At 39.1% G+C, this 17,827-nt stretch overlaps 3 protein-coding genes across 4 annotated transcripts in view; 1 reads left to right on the forward strand and 2 right to left on the reverse strand.

Annotated features, from left to right (window-relative positions):
* The window catches only part of LOC141428434 (uncharacterized), a 314,383-nt gene that overhangs the window by 27,783 nt on the left and 268,773 nt on the right, over positions 1-17,827 (reverse strand). The window lies entirely within an intron of this gene.
* Positions 2,579-8,603, reverse strand: LOC141428428 (uncharacterized). 2 transcript variants are annotated; one of them, XM_074088423.1, is made up of 6 exons: positions 8,144-8,603; positions 7,936-8,061; positions 7,478-7,510; positions 7,209-7,276; positions 6,074-6,277; positions 2,579-5,139 (listed from the first exon to the last, which is right to left on the reverse strand). In XM_074088423.1, the coding sequence occupies exons 1-6, from the start codon at positions 8,463-8,465 to the stop codon at positions 5,014-5,016; spliced, it is 879 nt and encodes a 292-aa protein (XP_073944524.1). In that variant the 5' UTR covers positions 8,466-8,603; the 3' UTR covers positions 2,579-5,013. The 2 variants fall into 2 exon arrangements, with proteins under 2 accessions (XP_073944524.1, XP_073944522.1); XM_074088421.1 differs by having other exon boundaries at positions 7,478-7,519.
* Vps13D (vacuolar protein sorting 13D) overlaps positions 8,942-17,827 on the forward strand; it is a 75,054-nt gene continuing 66,168 nt past the window's right edge. The window contains 2 exon segments of the mRNA XM_074087337.1: positions 8,942-9,311; positions 12,990-13,180. Coding sequence (XP_073943438.1) covers positions 9,215-9,311; positions 12,990-13,180 — 288 coding nt within the window. The 5' untranslated portion in view covers positions 8,942-9,214.

Here is a 17,827-nt window from a genome sequence, read left to right on the forward strand (position 1 = left end):
GTTTTGTTGTATGGGAAAACCGGTTTTTCGGTTTTCGTCATACAATAAAAATCGGTTCGGGATGGAGTTGCACGCCGCTGTTACAGAACACTCGTTGACACTGCTAAAGCGGTCGTTCATGTTTGAGTTAGTAAACACGTTTTACATATTAACTTTTTACACGTTTTAAACGTGCAAAACCCTCAGCGATCAGCAGATGTGCACGAATCCAGTTTTTTATACTTAGCTTAACTTGTGAAGCAGATTCTCAAAGAGGTATAGTAATTTTAATTTATCTTGATACAATTAAAAAAAATGCGAGAGCACAAGATTTTCTTTCGTAAAAGTTGGCATTTCATAAATGTTATTTTAGACTGTTGCAACAGTCTAATTGCTGGCTAACTGTACTTATCAATAAAGATATAATTCAATCGATTGATTAAATATGTACAAATACAGATATTCTACTGTACCTTACGTTAAGGCGGTAAATTTTTAATGAATGTAAAATAAGTGCGGGCATGACAACTGCACGGCTTGCTTTAGTTTGTAAATATATTCAGTATTGTTTGCCCGGCTCGTTAGTAATAGAAAATTACGCTTAATTTATATTATACATGTTTGTGTCCCGAGTGAAAGAGGTGCACAGTTTGTGTTTGTGTGACTCTACAAGCCTTCTATCATCATGTTGCTCTATGAATACTGTTTTCTTAAAAATTTGACATACTATTTATTTTGTGAAGATACTCATTAGCTGCACTTAATTATGGTTAAGATGAGTTTCAGATTGTTTTCATAAAAACACAGATAACTCATTCGTTACTACGAGTATGAGAGCACGCGAACATTTTGTCAGCGAGTTAGGTAGCCGTGCCCTATTTCACGAAGCTACACGTTACAATTTACGCGGTAGTCTTTGTTTAACAGTATGCATTGAAGAGAGACTTCCGCCTGTAAATTGCAACTTGTAGTTTCGTGAAATGGGCCACAGGTCAACAAGGCAGGTCAATTAGTAAGAAACAGTTCTTTATAAATTTAAAATGTGGTAGCTATTTAGGTAGGATTTCGGTTTTATTGACTTAATGCGTGACACGCCGGTGCAATGTGATATATCTATACTTAAACATTTTCGTTTTAGTTATAGTTGTTTTTCTTGGCGTCAGTTCAAGTGGAAGTTGTGTTGTAATATAATAATATTGTACATACGCGTATCTTCGCAGTACTATTTGTACATATTAATAATGTATTTTTGTGCTTTATTATTTTTGATTACGCGAGGATTTGATAATGAGCGAGTAAAAGCTGGTGGGAAGCTATACATTGACTAGTGGTCGTCAATGATCATGTCGGAAACTTATCCAACCCCGCAGTCCTGTTCGGTGGCAGCTCGGCATTCTCTCGTGCCATTGAGCTTTATTTTTAATTATCTGAATGACATTGTATCTTGCCAACACAATAATGTTTGCGTGTTATAATAATGTTTAGTCGTCCACATTTAAGAACGATGCGGCGATGTTATATTTCTAAACAGACAGGTTTTTTTGTTTGGTTTAATTTATTCGCATAATCATTTCTAACTTTAAGGTGTAACAAATAGTTCAAAACGACATTACATAAGTAACTTATTTTAGCTACAAATTATAATTTCCTTAATTGTGGCAATACATTTTTAGGGTTCCGTGCCGAAGGGTCCTATCCTAACGGAGCCTCACTTGGCCAGTTTTTTCTTTTTAATTACCTATACTAATCGGACTTGCAGGTACAATGTGTAGTTTTACCCATTTGATTGTATTTTTGTAATAAAATTTTGAACTGATTACTATAAAGCCTAAACAGCGTTTGTTGGCTGGCATTCACACGATTTGTAAGTTTTAAATATTATGCTGATATGCTTTTAGATGAGATGTGACCTTTCAGGTCAATGCCTCCTCTTGTAGGAAGCAAACAGACAAGTAACTAGAAGTATTGCTTGGTACTTAAAATGAAAATGTTGCAACTTAAAAAGGTTTTTTACAGTGATCTGAAACATTTTGAGTTAGTTCTGAGCACATTGTGTGCGCTCCGCCTCTGTCAGCCATACATAATAAATAGAATAGTACGGATCATAATAGTAAAGGTGCGATCTAGTCGTTAGTATCGAATAAGGAGTGGCAGTAGTTCGTGTGCGCACGCGCCGCCTTTGTGAACAAACGAACCCTGGACCAATCTAGTAAAACACTGACCCTGTAACTGACAAGTAACACAAAAGCTCCATTCGCTCGGTTACCAAAAATCAGATGATAAATGAATTTGACTGACTGTCAATTATTGGTTGCGCGTGCGCCGCGATTGAAGTAGGTGTAAGGCAAGGCAGCTAGTACTTGTAAGAGTTTACGACCCAGGCGAGCGACCGCGCAGTTGCATATACATTGTGTAATGCATTGATAGGATAATTAGCGTTTATACCTTAGTACATAGCAGCGCTTGCTCAAGCAAACTGCTATTTACATTTCAATTGTATAAGGTATACAAATAAAAAGTAAAGAGTCAATTCATTCTTACTTGTCTTAAATCTGAACCAAGTCCTGGCTTATTTTATTGTTTGTAGCTTAAATAATTGTTGGACCACAATTTAAGACAAGGAAGGCTTAACTGAGTTTAGCTATCTAATTATTAGCGACCGGCCTGCGCCGAAATACCTTTTCCGTGATATTTAAATGCAAAATTGACATGTATTTTCGATTTTGCTCTCAAATTAATATGTATTTCTTGATTCTTTATAATCCAGCCTCATGTGATTGTGCTGCGCTGTCTACCGCATAATGAATAAAAGTACAGTCTGAGTACATTACTTAATTGTTTAAATTATCATCAGACCAATAATGCACTTGTTTGATAAAATTTTATGGCATAATCGCAGTTCCTTTTTAAGCAACATTTTTCCAGTGTTTATATTGTACGCGTAAGATATCAATGGACAGTGATAGTTATTTATTAAACTATGTTTATGATGAATGAAACTAGTGTTTTATTGCTCTCTTAACATTTGATTTTTAACACTCACCAACTTACTGCACCGAACATCAACCGTAGATGTACAAGTGATTCGACCCGATTCCCTTAACGGATGAGGTTATACTAGTGCTAATTTGCAATTTTGGTTGAGTTCTTTATATTTTTTGTGGAGTCTAAAAAAAAACGTTTTGATCAGGATATATAATTATACTTTTCTTTCAAAACCTTAATCACAAAGTCATTATAGGTATTATAACCACATCAATTGAACAATAAATATAAAAAGTGATCTCAATATAACTTTGAATAAAATATGATATATACATTTTCAGTTACCAAAACAAACAGTAGCAGTATTTGATAGACCTATGCAGTGAAAAATTGTAATAAAGGAGGTAGTTTTGAATAACACGCAGTTGCAAAGATCGAAGCATTCGCTATTTACAGTAAAAAAAATATCTACTACACAGGAACTATATTGAACGGCAAAAAATATGGCCCTCAAATGTATGCAGAATCGGTAATTTTGTATGAAGGGTGGGCCAAATTTTGTGCCGCTGAGTATATTTTCGTAAACCTCTTTGTTCATTTGTACTAACACGCCTACGCAGACTTATATACAAGAGCTGGTGTTTATTCTGTGCACTGCAGAAACTGCTTTCGTTTACTGATTTTATCTTACACAAATATACTTAACGATATAAAACAAGTCTTCGGTAAATAACATACTAACTACGTATTGCTTCTGCTACGGAACACTTGTAAGCAAGACATCTAGCCAAAATCGAAACAGTTTAAATTAACAATCTATTGTTCATTTGTCGTACTGCTGGTCATTATCATATTATTTTCTATTGTTGCCAGAGAGCTGCCATTGGCAAGATTACGTTATTAATTAAATTTCATTAGCAAGTAAAAACAGATTCAGGTAGGCACTAAATAAATAGCTCAGACTTCTTACTTTTGCCCTTGCTGCTGCTTATTAGCCCCTGACACAGTTAACACACTTTTCAAGTTACTTAAGATTTAAGTAAAAGAATGTGATGACTGTAACAATACAAAATTACTTAAATAATAAAATGACTATCGTGAGGATTTATCCTGTTAAGATTGCTGTTATATCTATCTACATACAATTCTGCTAAACCTCAACAGATCCTGGATACAAAACGTATGAGGTTTGTTGACACCAGGAACAAGAATATAATTTGCTAGCGAAGACTCGAAAGCTTTAGAGTATAGATCATTTTGGAAGACAGCTGCTCACTTAAAACTTGTACCGGTGTTAACACAATATAAATCTTATCGCTAAGCAAATAAAGGCAACAATTAAGCGTCTTTATTAAGTTCTCTGTACAAAGAGATGAGACTATTAAATAACGTCACAATATCATAAAAAAACAAAACGCACAATATCAATTATTACCCTTAAAAGGTTCCTTACAACATCTCGCATCAAATGCTAAATTTAAGTAACAAGTGATAGAAGATCACTAAACAGTAAAAAATTTGCAATATCATTAATTAGGTCGCGCATCCATAAAAGTACTCCTGTACTTCAGTCACAATCCGCTTTGTTAACGTTCAATCGGTACCATAAAATCTTGTTCTACTTTTGTTGTTATCACAAGATGTCTGTCAGTTGGTGCCATACTGTTTTTGTTCTTTATTAAAAAAAAAATGTTAAGGTTTCAATACATATTATTTTACTTTACTATTTTTTGTACGCGACTCGACAGCATTTCTGAGCTGACAGTCATTTCGGGTCTTTGTCGGGTGTTTATTTTTTTTCCAATGGCCTGATTGTGCATTACTCTACTTATATGTTACTAGTATTTTATTGGCCTTTCATATGTTTAATATACATACATATTAAATAGATTGTGAAAGACCAGACAAGTCGTACAATTGTGCCCTATAATTTACCTACAACACGACTTCAAAGTAATCAGTCGCTTCCTAATAGCTCAATAGATTTTAAAATTTGTGCCTCGGTAGTGTGATGCTAAGTACGTTGGTGTATTGGCTAGAGCTGTGTGATTAACTCTTCTTCGGTTCGGGTCGTTCGGGCTCGGGCTTGGCGTCGTCTGTCTCGCTCTTCTTGTCCTTGAAGAGCAGCGGGGTCATGCCCAGGAAGCAGCCGAATGTGATGCCCAGCACGCGGCCCTGCGAGTGACACGGGTCAGGACAACGATCATAACGATAAAACAGGAATGTTGAGGCCTTTTGATGTAGGGGGTGTGAAAAATGGACAGGCTATGTTAAACGCCTGTACAAGCTGGTTGGAGCTTCCCATGTCATTTGCCAAATTCATCTTTCTAGGATCAGGAAGTAGCCTAGAACTTTGAAAAATTTAGTGTATCTCAAATGTTCTCTAACTATATCTTATTCTGTGATATGTTATAACATATGATAAGGCTTATAACATCAAGATATGCGAGGATGTGTTGCGAGGAATATGTTTTTCATTAACCAATAGGAACGCTTCATTTACCTCGCCTCGCTCCGCTCAGCTGTTTCCACCAGAGCGGTGCTGTGCGAGGACACGTTCTTCGCAATTCGCAACACGACATCCTCGCACATCTTTGGTGGAAACGTTGCCTTATCCTCTTGAAGCCCACCATATAAATATTTTGCAAAAAATTGTCAAAGCAATTAGAATCTAATTGTTTCGAGAGAATAAAGTCAAACTGCCATGGATTCCTAATTCCCTTAAACTTATTGTGTACACTCTATTGCACACTGGGCCGCACGAGGTTATGTTGTAACATGTATGTGTCGTACAAACATAGCTGTAGTGCACGGTTTTGGTAGAAAAGCAAGGTATTTAAATAAGTGCAGTTCATAGAATAAAAATTTCACAGAGTACAGTATATTTGAATGCATGCAGAACTAAAGAACTAGCAGAGTCTGACAGAGAAGCTAATGTGTGTATAGCTTCTGTTCATTTTGATATTTTTTTCTTCTAAAGCTCCCTATTTTTTACTTAATAAGCATCGCCACATTTTTTCTGGGCGTTCCACTGCCACAGCCTCCCTGAGCGCCTTCAAAACCTACAAGGGGGAGTTATCTCGGACGTAGAGAGAGAGTGCAGACTGACCATGTTGGAGAAGCGGCGGCTGACGGGCATGTCGAGCTGCACGGGCGAGAGCGGCGGCGGCGCCATGCCGAGCATTGCGGCGGCGCGCTCCACGTAGTACGAGGACCCGATGCCGATGACGTCGCTGAACGTGTTGCCCAGCGCCGCCGCCGCCATCGTGGAGATCGTGATGAACGCGCCCATGCCGCTCTCGATGCTGTCACCCTGAAAGCAAAACATGTTCGCTGGCTGGAACCCCACTTCTACGAGATATCCTAGTGATCAGGGCCCTGCTCGTCGAGGTAGCAGTGGGAGAAGACTTCCCAAGAAGTAGATGTGTTTATAAATTCAATTTTGCACCTTATCTCATAGCAATAAGGTGCAAGAATGTATATCTACATATAGATACATTTTTCATTTTTACATCCATCTTTGTATAGACTGTATGACAGGCAAGCAGTTGCCTGCAACTTTGTCTAAAAAATATTCGTTTACCGTTATGACATGGCAACAGATTAATAACTACATGTGTTGTGTTATCCAAATTTGTCCAGCCCTTTTAGCTTGTATGAGTAACAATAACATACACAGGACTTTTGATTTGTGATATTTCGTTTTTATTTCATGAAAAAAAAATGCACAAGTAAGCATATTGTGTCATTAGAACAGTTCAAATATGACATCATATGATCAATGAGTCACAGAAAGCTACCATATCCAAAGTAGTTTTTAAAACTATGACTCAACATAAATGAATGGATGTCTAGAACTATAAATAAATAAACTATGGTGTTGAGCACGATATTAAAGTAGGTCTCAGAGAGCTAGTATTTTAACTAACCACATGTAATGATGACTGACAGTAAACTTACCGCCACAGATATAAATTAAACTAGATTACGCAAATGCATCTACTTCGCGTGTCCGAACACTGACCAAATGTTGGGGTTGGCCCCATACAAAGACTGACTGATAACTGACTAATCATGACTAGTGACTGACTGACTCGAGCCTCACGGCGCGGGCGGGCGGCGTCTTTGAATCGATTTTGCACAGACATTGGGGAATTCACATCGCTAATTCGCTCTTGACTTGACACGGTTTCATACAGATTGAGGTGTTTACGTTATCTAGTGTAATCTATATCTGTGCTTACCGCTGTTATCATAATGAAGTTGTCCAGGAATCCAAACCCGATGAATGGCACAGAATTAGCTAACGACACTGCAAATAATAAATAGAAGTCATTATACATTATTACACTGGAGAAATAAGCAGAACATTAATCAATTAAGGCAGCGAACTAGTCATTTACTCTAAACAAAAATCAACTGTTTTTTTAATTACTTATGAGGTGATTAGAAAAAAAAAAATTTTGTCAATTTCTACTGAACATAAAATTTAATGACTTTTGTAATAACTTACGATGGACTAGCTCCCGGGTTGTAGGTTTTGGAACTGTTGCCGCTGAAATATTAAACATGTTGAATGAGTTTAAGTAAATTCTCATAATTCTGATTCATTTATTTGATTTGTTACACAGGAACACAGTTTTAACATGTGAGCAAATAATGTTAAGCCAATATTTATTTTAAATATTCAGATTTTTCTAGTAACTAACAGAAAGTATTATGCATATTTAAAATGTTTTTTAGTTTACAAAAAAACATCAAGTACATACCAGTAGTTGCAAATCCAGAATGACAGCATAATGAATAACAATTTGTAATCAGATTCAATGTTCAAAAAAATTAACAACAAATTTGGCTTATGTTAACAAGCCAGCATGGGGAGGTAAACACAGTGGGGTCAATGACTGCCGAAAACCAGACTGAACCAGACCAAATTAATGGTTACCTATGTAAAATATGTTTAGTACTGACCATACTTTTTCTTGAGCCAGTCATCTGGGACTGGACAGTAGGTGCCGGTGGGGTCGACGTCGCCCAGCGTAGGCACTTTGCTAGGCCTCCCAAGTTTTGTTCTCCATCGCTGGCCAGCCAGTTTATCTAGAAATGCAAATTGAAATTTATTTGTTATAAGCCTTTCAATAATAAAAGCGCTATATAGATGTGATGATAGAAGCCATACCTTCGAATTCTTCTTTAATTTTATTAGATTCGTACTCCTGTAGAGCTGATAGCAACAATTTCCTTTCCTCATTGTTTAAATGCAGTATAAGTTCTGCAGCGTGAACCTTTGTAATCGGCCCTGTCATTTGCTGTCCTGATTCATCAAATTCTTTTGTCGTGGTTCCCAGACCCAAGTGACGGACTTTTATTATCGCTGGAGCAAATCTTGCGCTTCTTCCCAAAGTGGCACTATATCGCACTTGTGAATTTGTTAGTTTTTTCTTACAACACGAATTCGTTAACGGAACACAAAATCTTTTTAACACATGTACCGCCGTCATATTAATTAATATATAAATGTATCGATTTATTTAAGTTTTACAAGAAACCTAAAATAAGACAAGAATGCCAAAAATTCCTTCCTACTAGTTCCTACACACCAACAAAATGTTTCGTTTCGTTACACACTTTTGTCTCACTCAATCACTCAACTGTCAGAATGTGAATGAATGATGAATGAATGTGACGACGCAAGAATAGCGTGTAAAGGAATGAACATTCGTTCGGAATTTACATGGCTAGATACGAAATTTTTGAATGAAAAGATTTTCATCACGCTAATTTTATAAGTAATAGTTGAAACTCTAATAAAGTATAAATAAAGTAAGTTATGGAAAAGGATAACATCCTATTTAATTATGGAATTTTCGAGTTATTTTTTATTTCTTTTCTTGTTGTAAGTAAAATTGATAAGTAAAATTAATGATGTCAATTTTTGAACGAAAGTGCAAATGTCAAGTTGAACAGCTGTCATGTCAGTCGAGTACGTACTGTCAGTCTGTCACTTTTAGTCAATGGGTCATTGAATAAATTCATGAAAACAGATAAGTTTAACCATTATTAACCGAATGTGTGGGTCCATTGCGCAATTAGGGAATAATTTTCATGTTTAAAATAGCTATGTCAATACTTGGTTATAGGACTAGAAATATAAACAGTTGACTTGTGTCGTAGCGCTGTGATCTCTTGTGGAAAGTGCCCGAGGAATTGGTGTGCAGTGATTCGAACGGAGTAAAAGCGACCATGCACGATGTTGGAAGGACTGGTGGCTTGGGTTTTGAACAATTACCTCGGGAAGTATGTCGAGAACCTCAACACCGACCAGCTGAGCGTGGCGCTGCTTTCGGGTGGGTCTGACGACAACTGCCTCTTATGAGAGCAATCTTCGCGCCATTTCTGTCATTTGTAATTGGTTTAAAAACAATCTGCTTAAATCTTGTATGAAGCAGTTACATGATTAGTCTCGGGTATTGAATGAAATGTGATTTTGAACAGGGCAACAATGATTACTGACCTCTGGGCTGTTGCTGTTGGCTAAATAAAAGCCTTTAGTGTGATTTTATTCTCTCATAGTCTTCAAATATTCAAAAGAATCAGTTCATATATAATTAAGTATGTTTATCCATGCTAATCACTACTATATCTGTTCCAAGAATAAAGAGGTAGGTAAACTTGTGTGCTTGTTTAAATGTAAAGGATAATCTTTGGGACTACTGTATCGATTTTGAATACTCTTCTACTAATGATAAGCTAATAAATTCCAGATTAAGAAGATTTTTTAAACTACAAAAGTTCAAAGTTTCCTGCAGGAAGAAGATGAAGTTATGGACAATGGCTACTCTTATATTATATTGGTACTTTTAATAGTTAATGATGAACTTGTTTCAAAACAACATAAGATTTAATATAACAATATAAAAAGAAATACATATAATTATGGATAAAATCTACAGTAAACAACATTATACTGTATACAGAATGTTGTTGATGTAAATTTAAGTAGATAATAATTTAGATTGCTTAGATAATTTTTACCATGCATGTCATAACCAAAATTTGTTTATTTTATTTTTCTTCTAAGTGTTTTTTGACAAATTCTTCCATGCAAATACTTTTTCAATGAAACCTGGTTACCTGGTTTTACACCCATTAAATAAATTATTTTTCAAGCCTTGTTGTTAACAAACAAAACAAAACAGCAGAAAAATAAAACAATGAGAATGTAATAGATTTCAAAGTTAAAGTCTTTATTATTAGTTATTTGTGTCACAAGGGAGCAAAATGATTTATTTACGGCGAGGGCTAGGGATTGCAAAATCCGGTCTTTTTTCAAATCCGGATTTTATAAATATCGACACGTACAAATCCGGATTATCCGGATTTTTCGAATTTTAACATAATTTTACCAATTTAAAAAAAAATATGGAATTACATTAAGAAAATGTAAATAAAACTGTGTTTTTATTATATTACGCGTTTAATCAGTCTAAAACTCTGATTGGAAACACTAACTGCAGTAAGTCTGTGAAGCCTGTCTGCCTGCGGTTTTGCTGAATCAATTGAGCATAACTTTGTGTCTAGGAGTCATTTTAAAGGAAGCTAATTAAATAACGCATTCTATATTTTTTCATGCTAAATACATATTTATTTAAAAATAGGTTGACCATTTTGTGATTGTCGAACGTCGGTCTACCAATATCACTTTGCGGAAATACTTGCTAATATCTTTGATCCTTCACCATTAAGATATTCTATTTCTTCTATTTCTTCGCTATGTTCACATTTTTATGGGAAAGTACATTAGTTCTGTTTTAGTTATCACGCAGAGTGAACCTCCAACTACCGAATTTTGTGTGCCTATCAATACAAGTCTGTCGCGCGATGTGTATGGGTCATCTTAAAAGTAATTTCCGTGGATGCCCGTTTTGCGATATACAATGATTTTAATTCAATGTTTCTATTTTTGTTTATTAGTTGACTTTGTTCTTAATTCTCAGAAAAGAGCTAATAGTACTCATGTATAATAGTTTAGCAGTAATCGCCAAAATACTTCGTTGTCGTAATCTTCGGTGCCGTAATTCCGGTGACATTTTTGTTCACCGAAATTACAGATAGGGCAGCGAAATTACTAATTATGCTCATTATGATTGAATCTAACGGTAGTTTCATGTTAAACTCACTCGCTTACTCGCGTCGCTCTCGTGAAATATAAAGGTACTTACGGATTATGCTTATTACTTAGCACAAAAGCATGCTATTAATGAGCAATTACTACCGTGATACTAGCGTGTATATTTTTTTGTGGCATGCTGGCTATATGGATCACCCTGCTTTCTTTGAGCGTACTACCTGAGGCGGAGGTGGAAGGACGAATGATAATAACAAGTATGAACGCGTCTGCTTAATGAACATGCCAATATATTATGTTTGTCATTTACAGTAGGTGCAAGTGCGACTTTGCAAATTATGGATAATGAAAGGTCAAGCGAATCGATTTCGCATTCGATTTATTTTGATCGAACCTACATTCAAATATTAGGAACAAAAAGAATATTTACATGTAGTCATAGTAATAGTTCGTAATTTGAAACTAATTTCCTATGTAATTAATAAAGAAGTAATTTCGCTGTCAATATCGTAATTTCAGTGGCGTTTTTTTTTCAATATCGCATAGCTATTTTGTTATTGAATTTAAATAAGTGCCTCTTGTATCATTGAGAGCCTAATGCAAAGTAGTATCCCAACGACTGTTTATTTTCACCAAAAGTAAAAAAAAAAAATTACCCACCGGAATTACGTAAAAAAAATATTTCAAAAATTCAATGCCATAAGCACACACAACCTTCAATGCTATAAGCACACACAAAACCTTAGATAGTTATTCTCAATTAAGGAACATTTACAATAACAATACTTACCTAATTAGACTTTTTAATCCGGTCTTCTAAGTAAACGAACCAATCTGAGTTATGATTGGATTTTCGTGAATCGGTTAAATAATTGCAGATCGCATTCCATAACATCGATCTTTTACAAAATCGATTCTTATTGCGCATCACATAAAATCATATCCCTATAGGTAGCCAGCGGGGCGCGGGGGGTGCCGAAAAGGTTATGTCACGTGGCACGTGGCAACATGAGGGCTGGCTAGCAGCGAAGCGAACGCATGAATGAATGAATGCGAGCAACGAAATTCAATAGATTCTGGTTAAATGTCAACTATAATTGAAATCCGAAAAAAACCGAATTTTTAGGTTAAAATCCGAATTTAGAAAGACAGCAAAAATCCGGATTTTTTCGGTTATTTCGGATTTCGAACTATCCGGATTGCAATCCCTAGCGAGGGCGTACATTGAATCCAGAATGTAGCGAAGGATTCTACAATAGAATCCTGAGCGTAGCGAGGGATTCTAAAGTAGAATCCTGAGCGTAATGAAGGATTCAAGTGTTAACGCCCAAGATGAAAATAATTTTGCTCCCGAGTGGCTCATACAACTTTTCACACCGAGCATTAAGAAACTTAAAAAAAAAAATTCTACATATTATGAAGAACAACCAGCATAGAAAATTGCGTGGCTTTACAATTATCAACTTCAAAAAAATGGCATTTGCAATAAAACACTTAGAAAAACCTTGAACAGAAAAGTTGCACTTTGCTCCCTCTCGCCAGGGAGGAAAAGTTACTTTTCTGAAGGAGAGGTGTGAAAAAGCTTATTCACATCTCACTGTAGGGCAATCAAACACTATATTCTGATTTGTACTCAAATCAGTCAAGCTTAACTATCCCATGTGTCCTATTTAGTCTAAGTCTGCTTTGGTCCAAGACTCTATCTTAGAAACTCTGTAAATAGAAGAAAATAGATAGTTGTGTGATTTTTTTACTAAGTTCTATTTGGATGTCATAGGGTTCTGGCATTGAACATTTTCGGAAAAGACAAAGCTGAATCCTTGTCATACTAGGCACTACAAGGACTATTGTTCTTATCCATGTAATAATATTGCTAACTTACAACTTGTGGTTATAGGAAAAGTAGAGTTAGAAAACCTCCCTCTGAAGAAAGATGCCCTGCGCCACTTGGGGCTGCCGGTGGAGGTGCGCTCGGGCTTCATCGGCAAGGTGCAGCTGCAGGTGCCCGTGCGGCAGCTGCGCTCGGCGCCCTGGCTCATCGCCATCGACAAGTTGTACCTGGTTGCGGCGCCCGTCAATTTGGATGAGGTTTGTTAAAACTTGAACGATGTATGAGCTTTCAAGGGTCGGTAATGAGAGGCAATCCATATATTTCAACACATATTTAAGGGGGTAAAGATGGGATACGTCAGCCACGTAGGGGGTAAATATTCCAGCCCATAAATACTGTAGCTGAAAACAGCAAGGTGTATTATTTATCATAAAGGGGCGGAGGAAGGTCGGGTGATTTGTGACACAAGAAGAAAATAAATGTAATAAGGAAAGGGAAAGTCTAAAATTTGTCAAACGTGGTGTGACATGATCTATGGGTGGCTACTAATATTCTAACACAATCTTTGCTCAATACTGAAGTATAGGAGTTTTAGAATAAAACACAGTTTAGCATGCAATAATCTAATCCGGACTGAACGTACAACCATTTGCAAATCATTCGATCTTATACCCTCTTCTCTTAATATAAATCTGCAAGTACCTACACTACACACCTTCCTGCTTATTATAGTTTACCCTAATTAACAAGAAACTTTAGATAGGCATTATAACTGGCTGCAAATACAAACCCAGTTATCAACATATGATGAACACTTATATAATTAAGTATAAATTATACACTAAATAAATTTAGGCACTAAATAATACACGCATAAGTTGTACTAGTTACTCACTAACCTGTCACCAGCCCGACGGACTTATACAGTATAACAATTGTAGCACTTATAAGAACTATATTATTATTAGACAATACGATAATTATCAGTACACTTATTTATTATTACATCAAATCTTATAACTAGTCGGGTCTACTCGGCATTTGCGTAACGGCCGGGTACGGAGCGGTAAGGCACTCGATACAGTGGGGTCCTCGATGGAGGCTACAGCTTCTGCGGCCTCCGTCTGCACCACACTGGTATTTGCACCCGATGCGTTGTCAGGTGGACTGCCTGGCTTAGGCTCCAAGGCTTCGCCTTCTGGTATGTCTGAACCGAGAACGGTATTATCTCCCAGCTGTGTCTCCGAAGGGCTACTCTCCTGTTCGGGCCGAGCGTTTGGATAAATCAGAGAACTTCTAGGACGCCGCCTTAATTGATCTAGATGCCTATGCGCCGACTTGCCTTCCCCGTCTACTATCCTATAGTCCCTATTACCTAACTGTTCCGAGATCGTACCCGGTACCCATTTGGTTTGGCCCTGGTGCTGGCGCACCCACACGGGGTCCCCGGGCAGAGGGCGCGCGCCGGCGCGCCGCCGCTGCTGGCCGCCTGCCGGCGCTGCGCGCCGCGCACCCTGCCCGCGCAGTCCGGCCGCAGCGCGTCCAGCTTCGTGCGCACCTGCCGCCCCAGCATGAGCGCCGCGGGGCTGGCCCGGTGGTACTATGTTCGACATTTCGATAATAAAGTAAAAATGTGTTAAGGGCCTCATTTATGTTAATTTTCTGGCGAGTCGCTTTCTTAATTACACGCTTAATGGTACGTACGGCATTCTCCGCGGCACCATTCGAGGCCGCGTGATACGGGGCCGTAAATATATGTTCTACGCCTAATCTGTTCAGAAACGAAGAGAGTTCCGCACTCGTAAAAGGTGGACCGTTATCGGAAACGATCTGTTTGGGTAGGCCCCAACGAGCGAATGTCTCGCTTAGTTTCGCAATAGTGTGCTGTGCGGCAGTGCTGGGAACTTCGAACACTTCTATCCACTTTGTCCTCGCATCTACCATCACCAAGTACGTTTTACCAAAAAGTGGACCCAAGAAATCGACATGTACTTGTGACCACGGTCTCGTGGGCCAGGGCCACAGGCTGGGCGCGCGGCGCGGCGGCGCGTCCGCCTCCGCCGCGCACACGGCGCACGCGCGACACAGCGCCTCCACGGCCTCGTCCACGCCCGGCCACCACACGTAGCTCCTGGCTAACGCTTTGGTCTTAACAATGCCCATGTGGGACTCGTGCAACGCGGCCAACACATTGCCCCTGCAACCTTCCGGTACGACCACCCTGTGTCCCCACATAACACAACCTAACTCTTCATACAGCTCCGCTTTACGGTTAAAATATGGCTGCATTGTTTTAATTTCGTTTTCTTTGGGCCACTCGTTCCTCAAGTATGCTAAGAGCCTACTTAATATAGGATCCCTGTTCGTAAACCTTTTAATCACTTCATAATCTAGTAACATTGCACTCTGTGCAAAATGTAAATAAGTTTGTTCCGGAATTCCTGCCATTGTTTTAATTTTTGACCGTAACGGTAATCGCGACAAACCGTCCGCGCCGTTCAATTTAGTGTTCACGTATTCAATATCGTAAGTATAGGCAGACAACTTAATCGCCCAACGTTGTAACCTACTGGCCGCCATGGTAGGAACACCGACTTTAGGTCCAAAAATGCTAACCAACGGTTTATGATCTGTGCGAAGAATAAATCTCCTGCCATACAAATATTGATGCAGTTTTTCTAAACAAAAAACAATAGCTAGCGCCTCCTTATCTATTTGTGAATAATTCTTTTCTGCATCTGTTAACGATCTCGAAACATAAGCGACCGGCCGCTCGACGCCCCCGCGCCGGGCTGCGTCAGCACGCCGCCGACGCCGTGCGAGCTCGCGTCACACGTCACGATCAGCTGTTTGTCTGGGTTATAATGCACTAATACCTCCGCGCTTGTAAGAATTTTTTTAATTGTGTTAAAAGCAAGCTCACAATTATCACTCCACTTCCATTCTACCCTTTTCTGTAATAATTTATACAAGGGGGCCAATATTGTGCTAATATTTTTTACAAACTTAGCGTAAAAATTTACCAATCCAAAAAAAGATCGTAGCTCATTAACGTTGCTAGGCCGGGGAATATTTGAGATGGCTTCAACTTTACCTGGATCTACCTTCAACCCGTCTTTGGAAATAATGTATCCTAAATATCTGACTTCATCAGCCATAAATAGGCACTTACTTTGTCTAACTTTAAGACCATGGCTATGCAATCTTTTGAACACCTTATCAAGTGTAATTAAATGCTGTTTTTTATCTTTGGTGGCTATAATAACGTCATCTAGGAAACACTCAACGTTAGGTATATCACTAAACAGATTCGACATTATACGCTGGAAAATGCCCGGGCTAGATGACAGTCCGAATACCAACCTATTGTACTTAAAAAGACCTCTGTGAGTATTAATGACGGTAAACTCTTTGGATTCGTCCAATTCAATCTGGTTATACGCCTGAGACAGGTCTATTTTTGAAAATATCTGCGCCCCATTTAGCCCCACTAGCAAGTCTTCCACTCTAGGCAAAGGAAATCTATCTATTAGTAAGGCGGGATTTAACGTAACTTTATAGTCGGCGCAAATACGTAAGCCGCCGTCGGCTTTCCTGACCGGCACTAGGGGAGTAGCCCACTCCGAGGTACTGACTGGTTCAATAATACCTTCACGCAGCATGTCCTCCAGTTGCGCGTCCACCTGATCCTTGATCGCGTAAGGCAGGGGTCGAGCCCGGCAGTACACCGGCACCGCGCCCTCTCGTACACGTAGCGTGGCCTTACCGCCCGTGAAACGACCCAGGCCGCCGCTAAATAACTCCTTATACCTGTCAATTAGAATCGACAAGTCAACACCCTCCAATTTACAGTTGTCAACTATTATTTTATTACTAGATTGTTGACAAGCGGGAATCTTAATTTCTAACTCAGCTAGCCAATGCCGGCCCATTAGCGACGTTGATCCGCCTTGTACTACAAACAATTCTAAATATTTATGTTTATTTTTATACTTCACCATGGGTTTTATTGTACCTACGGGTTTTAGTTTCGTACCATCATAAAATCTAAATACAATATCTGATTTTTCCATCGTCCAGTGCTTAAAATATTTTAAAAAAGTATCATAACTAACACACGACACTGCCGCTCCCGTGTCTACTTCCATTTTAATTGGCACATTATCCACTAATACAGTTATGCTCACCGGTTTATAGCTGTTCAAACACAGTTGGTGAAAGCTTTCCTCCAGCTCGGAGCCGTCCGACTGCCTGCCTTCCTCCAGCGTTTGCGCGCCGTCTTCCTCGACGCTATACATTCGGGGTTGCCGCGAGGCGCCTCGCGCGCGCTCCGGGCAAACACGCTTCAAGTGCCCTTTATTACCGCACAACCGGCACACGAAATTCTTAAATTTGCACACCGCATCTGTGTGATCGTGCGCCCCGCACGTCTTGCATGATGCCCCAGTGCTGGGCCGCTGCGCCGCGCCTCTGCCGGCGCCAGCGCCCGCGGGCCAGCGGCGCCCTCGCGCCCGCTGCTCGCCACGCGCCGCCAGCGCATGCACCGCGCCGGCGGCCGCTCCCGCGTTGCCCGCTACCGCCTGCTCCACGACAGCCGCATCCCGCTCGGCCGCCTCCAGCGCTGTAGCAAGTTTAACGGCACTCTCGTAGGTTAATTTATCCTCCGCAAATAGACGCTGCCTGATCAAGTCACTTTTCACTCCACACACTAATTGATCTCGTAGGTTGTCCTCTAAACTTGCCGCAAATTCACAATATTTTGATAGCCTCTTCAGTTCGCTGATATACTGTGAAACATTTTCGTCACTGGTTTGACGCCTTTGCCGAAATCGGTATCTTTCCGCCATGATCGATTGTTTCGGTTGTAGATGCTTACGCAACACATCCGTAACCGCCTTGTATTC

Source organism: Choristoneura fumiferana, chromosome 5 (genome assembly GCF_025370935.1).
Source record: "Choristoneura fumiferana chromosome 5, NRCan_CFum_1, whole genome shotgun sequence".
Lineage (NCBI taxonomy): Eukaryota > Metazoa > Arthropoda > Insecta > Lepidoptera > Tortricidae > Choristoneura > Choristoneura fumiferana.

Excerpts from the sequence above, each read along its gene's own strand:
- LOC141428428 (XM_074088421.1), bottom strand. The coding sequence starts at position 8,465 with ATGACGGCGGTACATGTGTTAAAAAGATTTTGTGTTCCGTTAACGAAT. Across the intron at positions 8,062-8,143 it reads AATTAAAGAAGAATTCGAAG|ATAAACTGGCTGGCCAGCGA; the intron begins GTATGGCTTCTA and ends TTGCATTTCTAG. Across the intron at positions 5,140-6,073 it reads GCCGCCGCTTCTCCAACATG|GGCCGCGTGCTGGGCATCAC; the intron begins GTCAGTCTGCAC and ends TGTCACTCGCAG.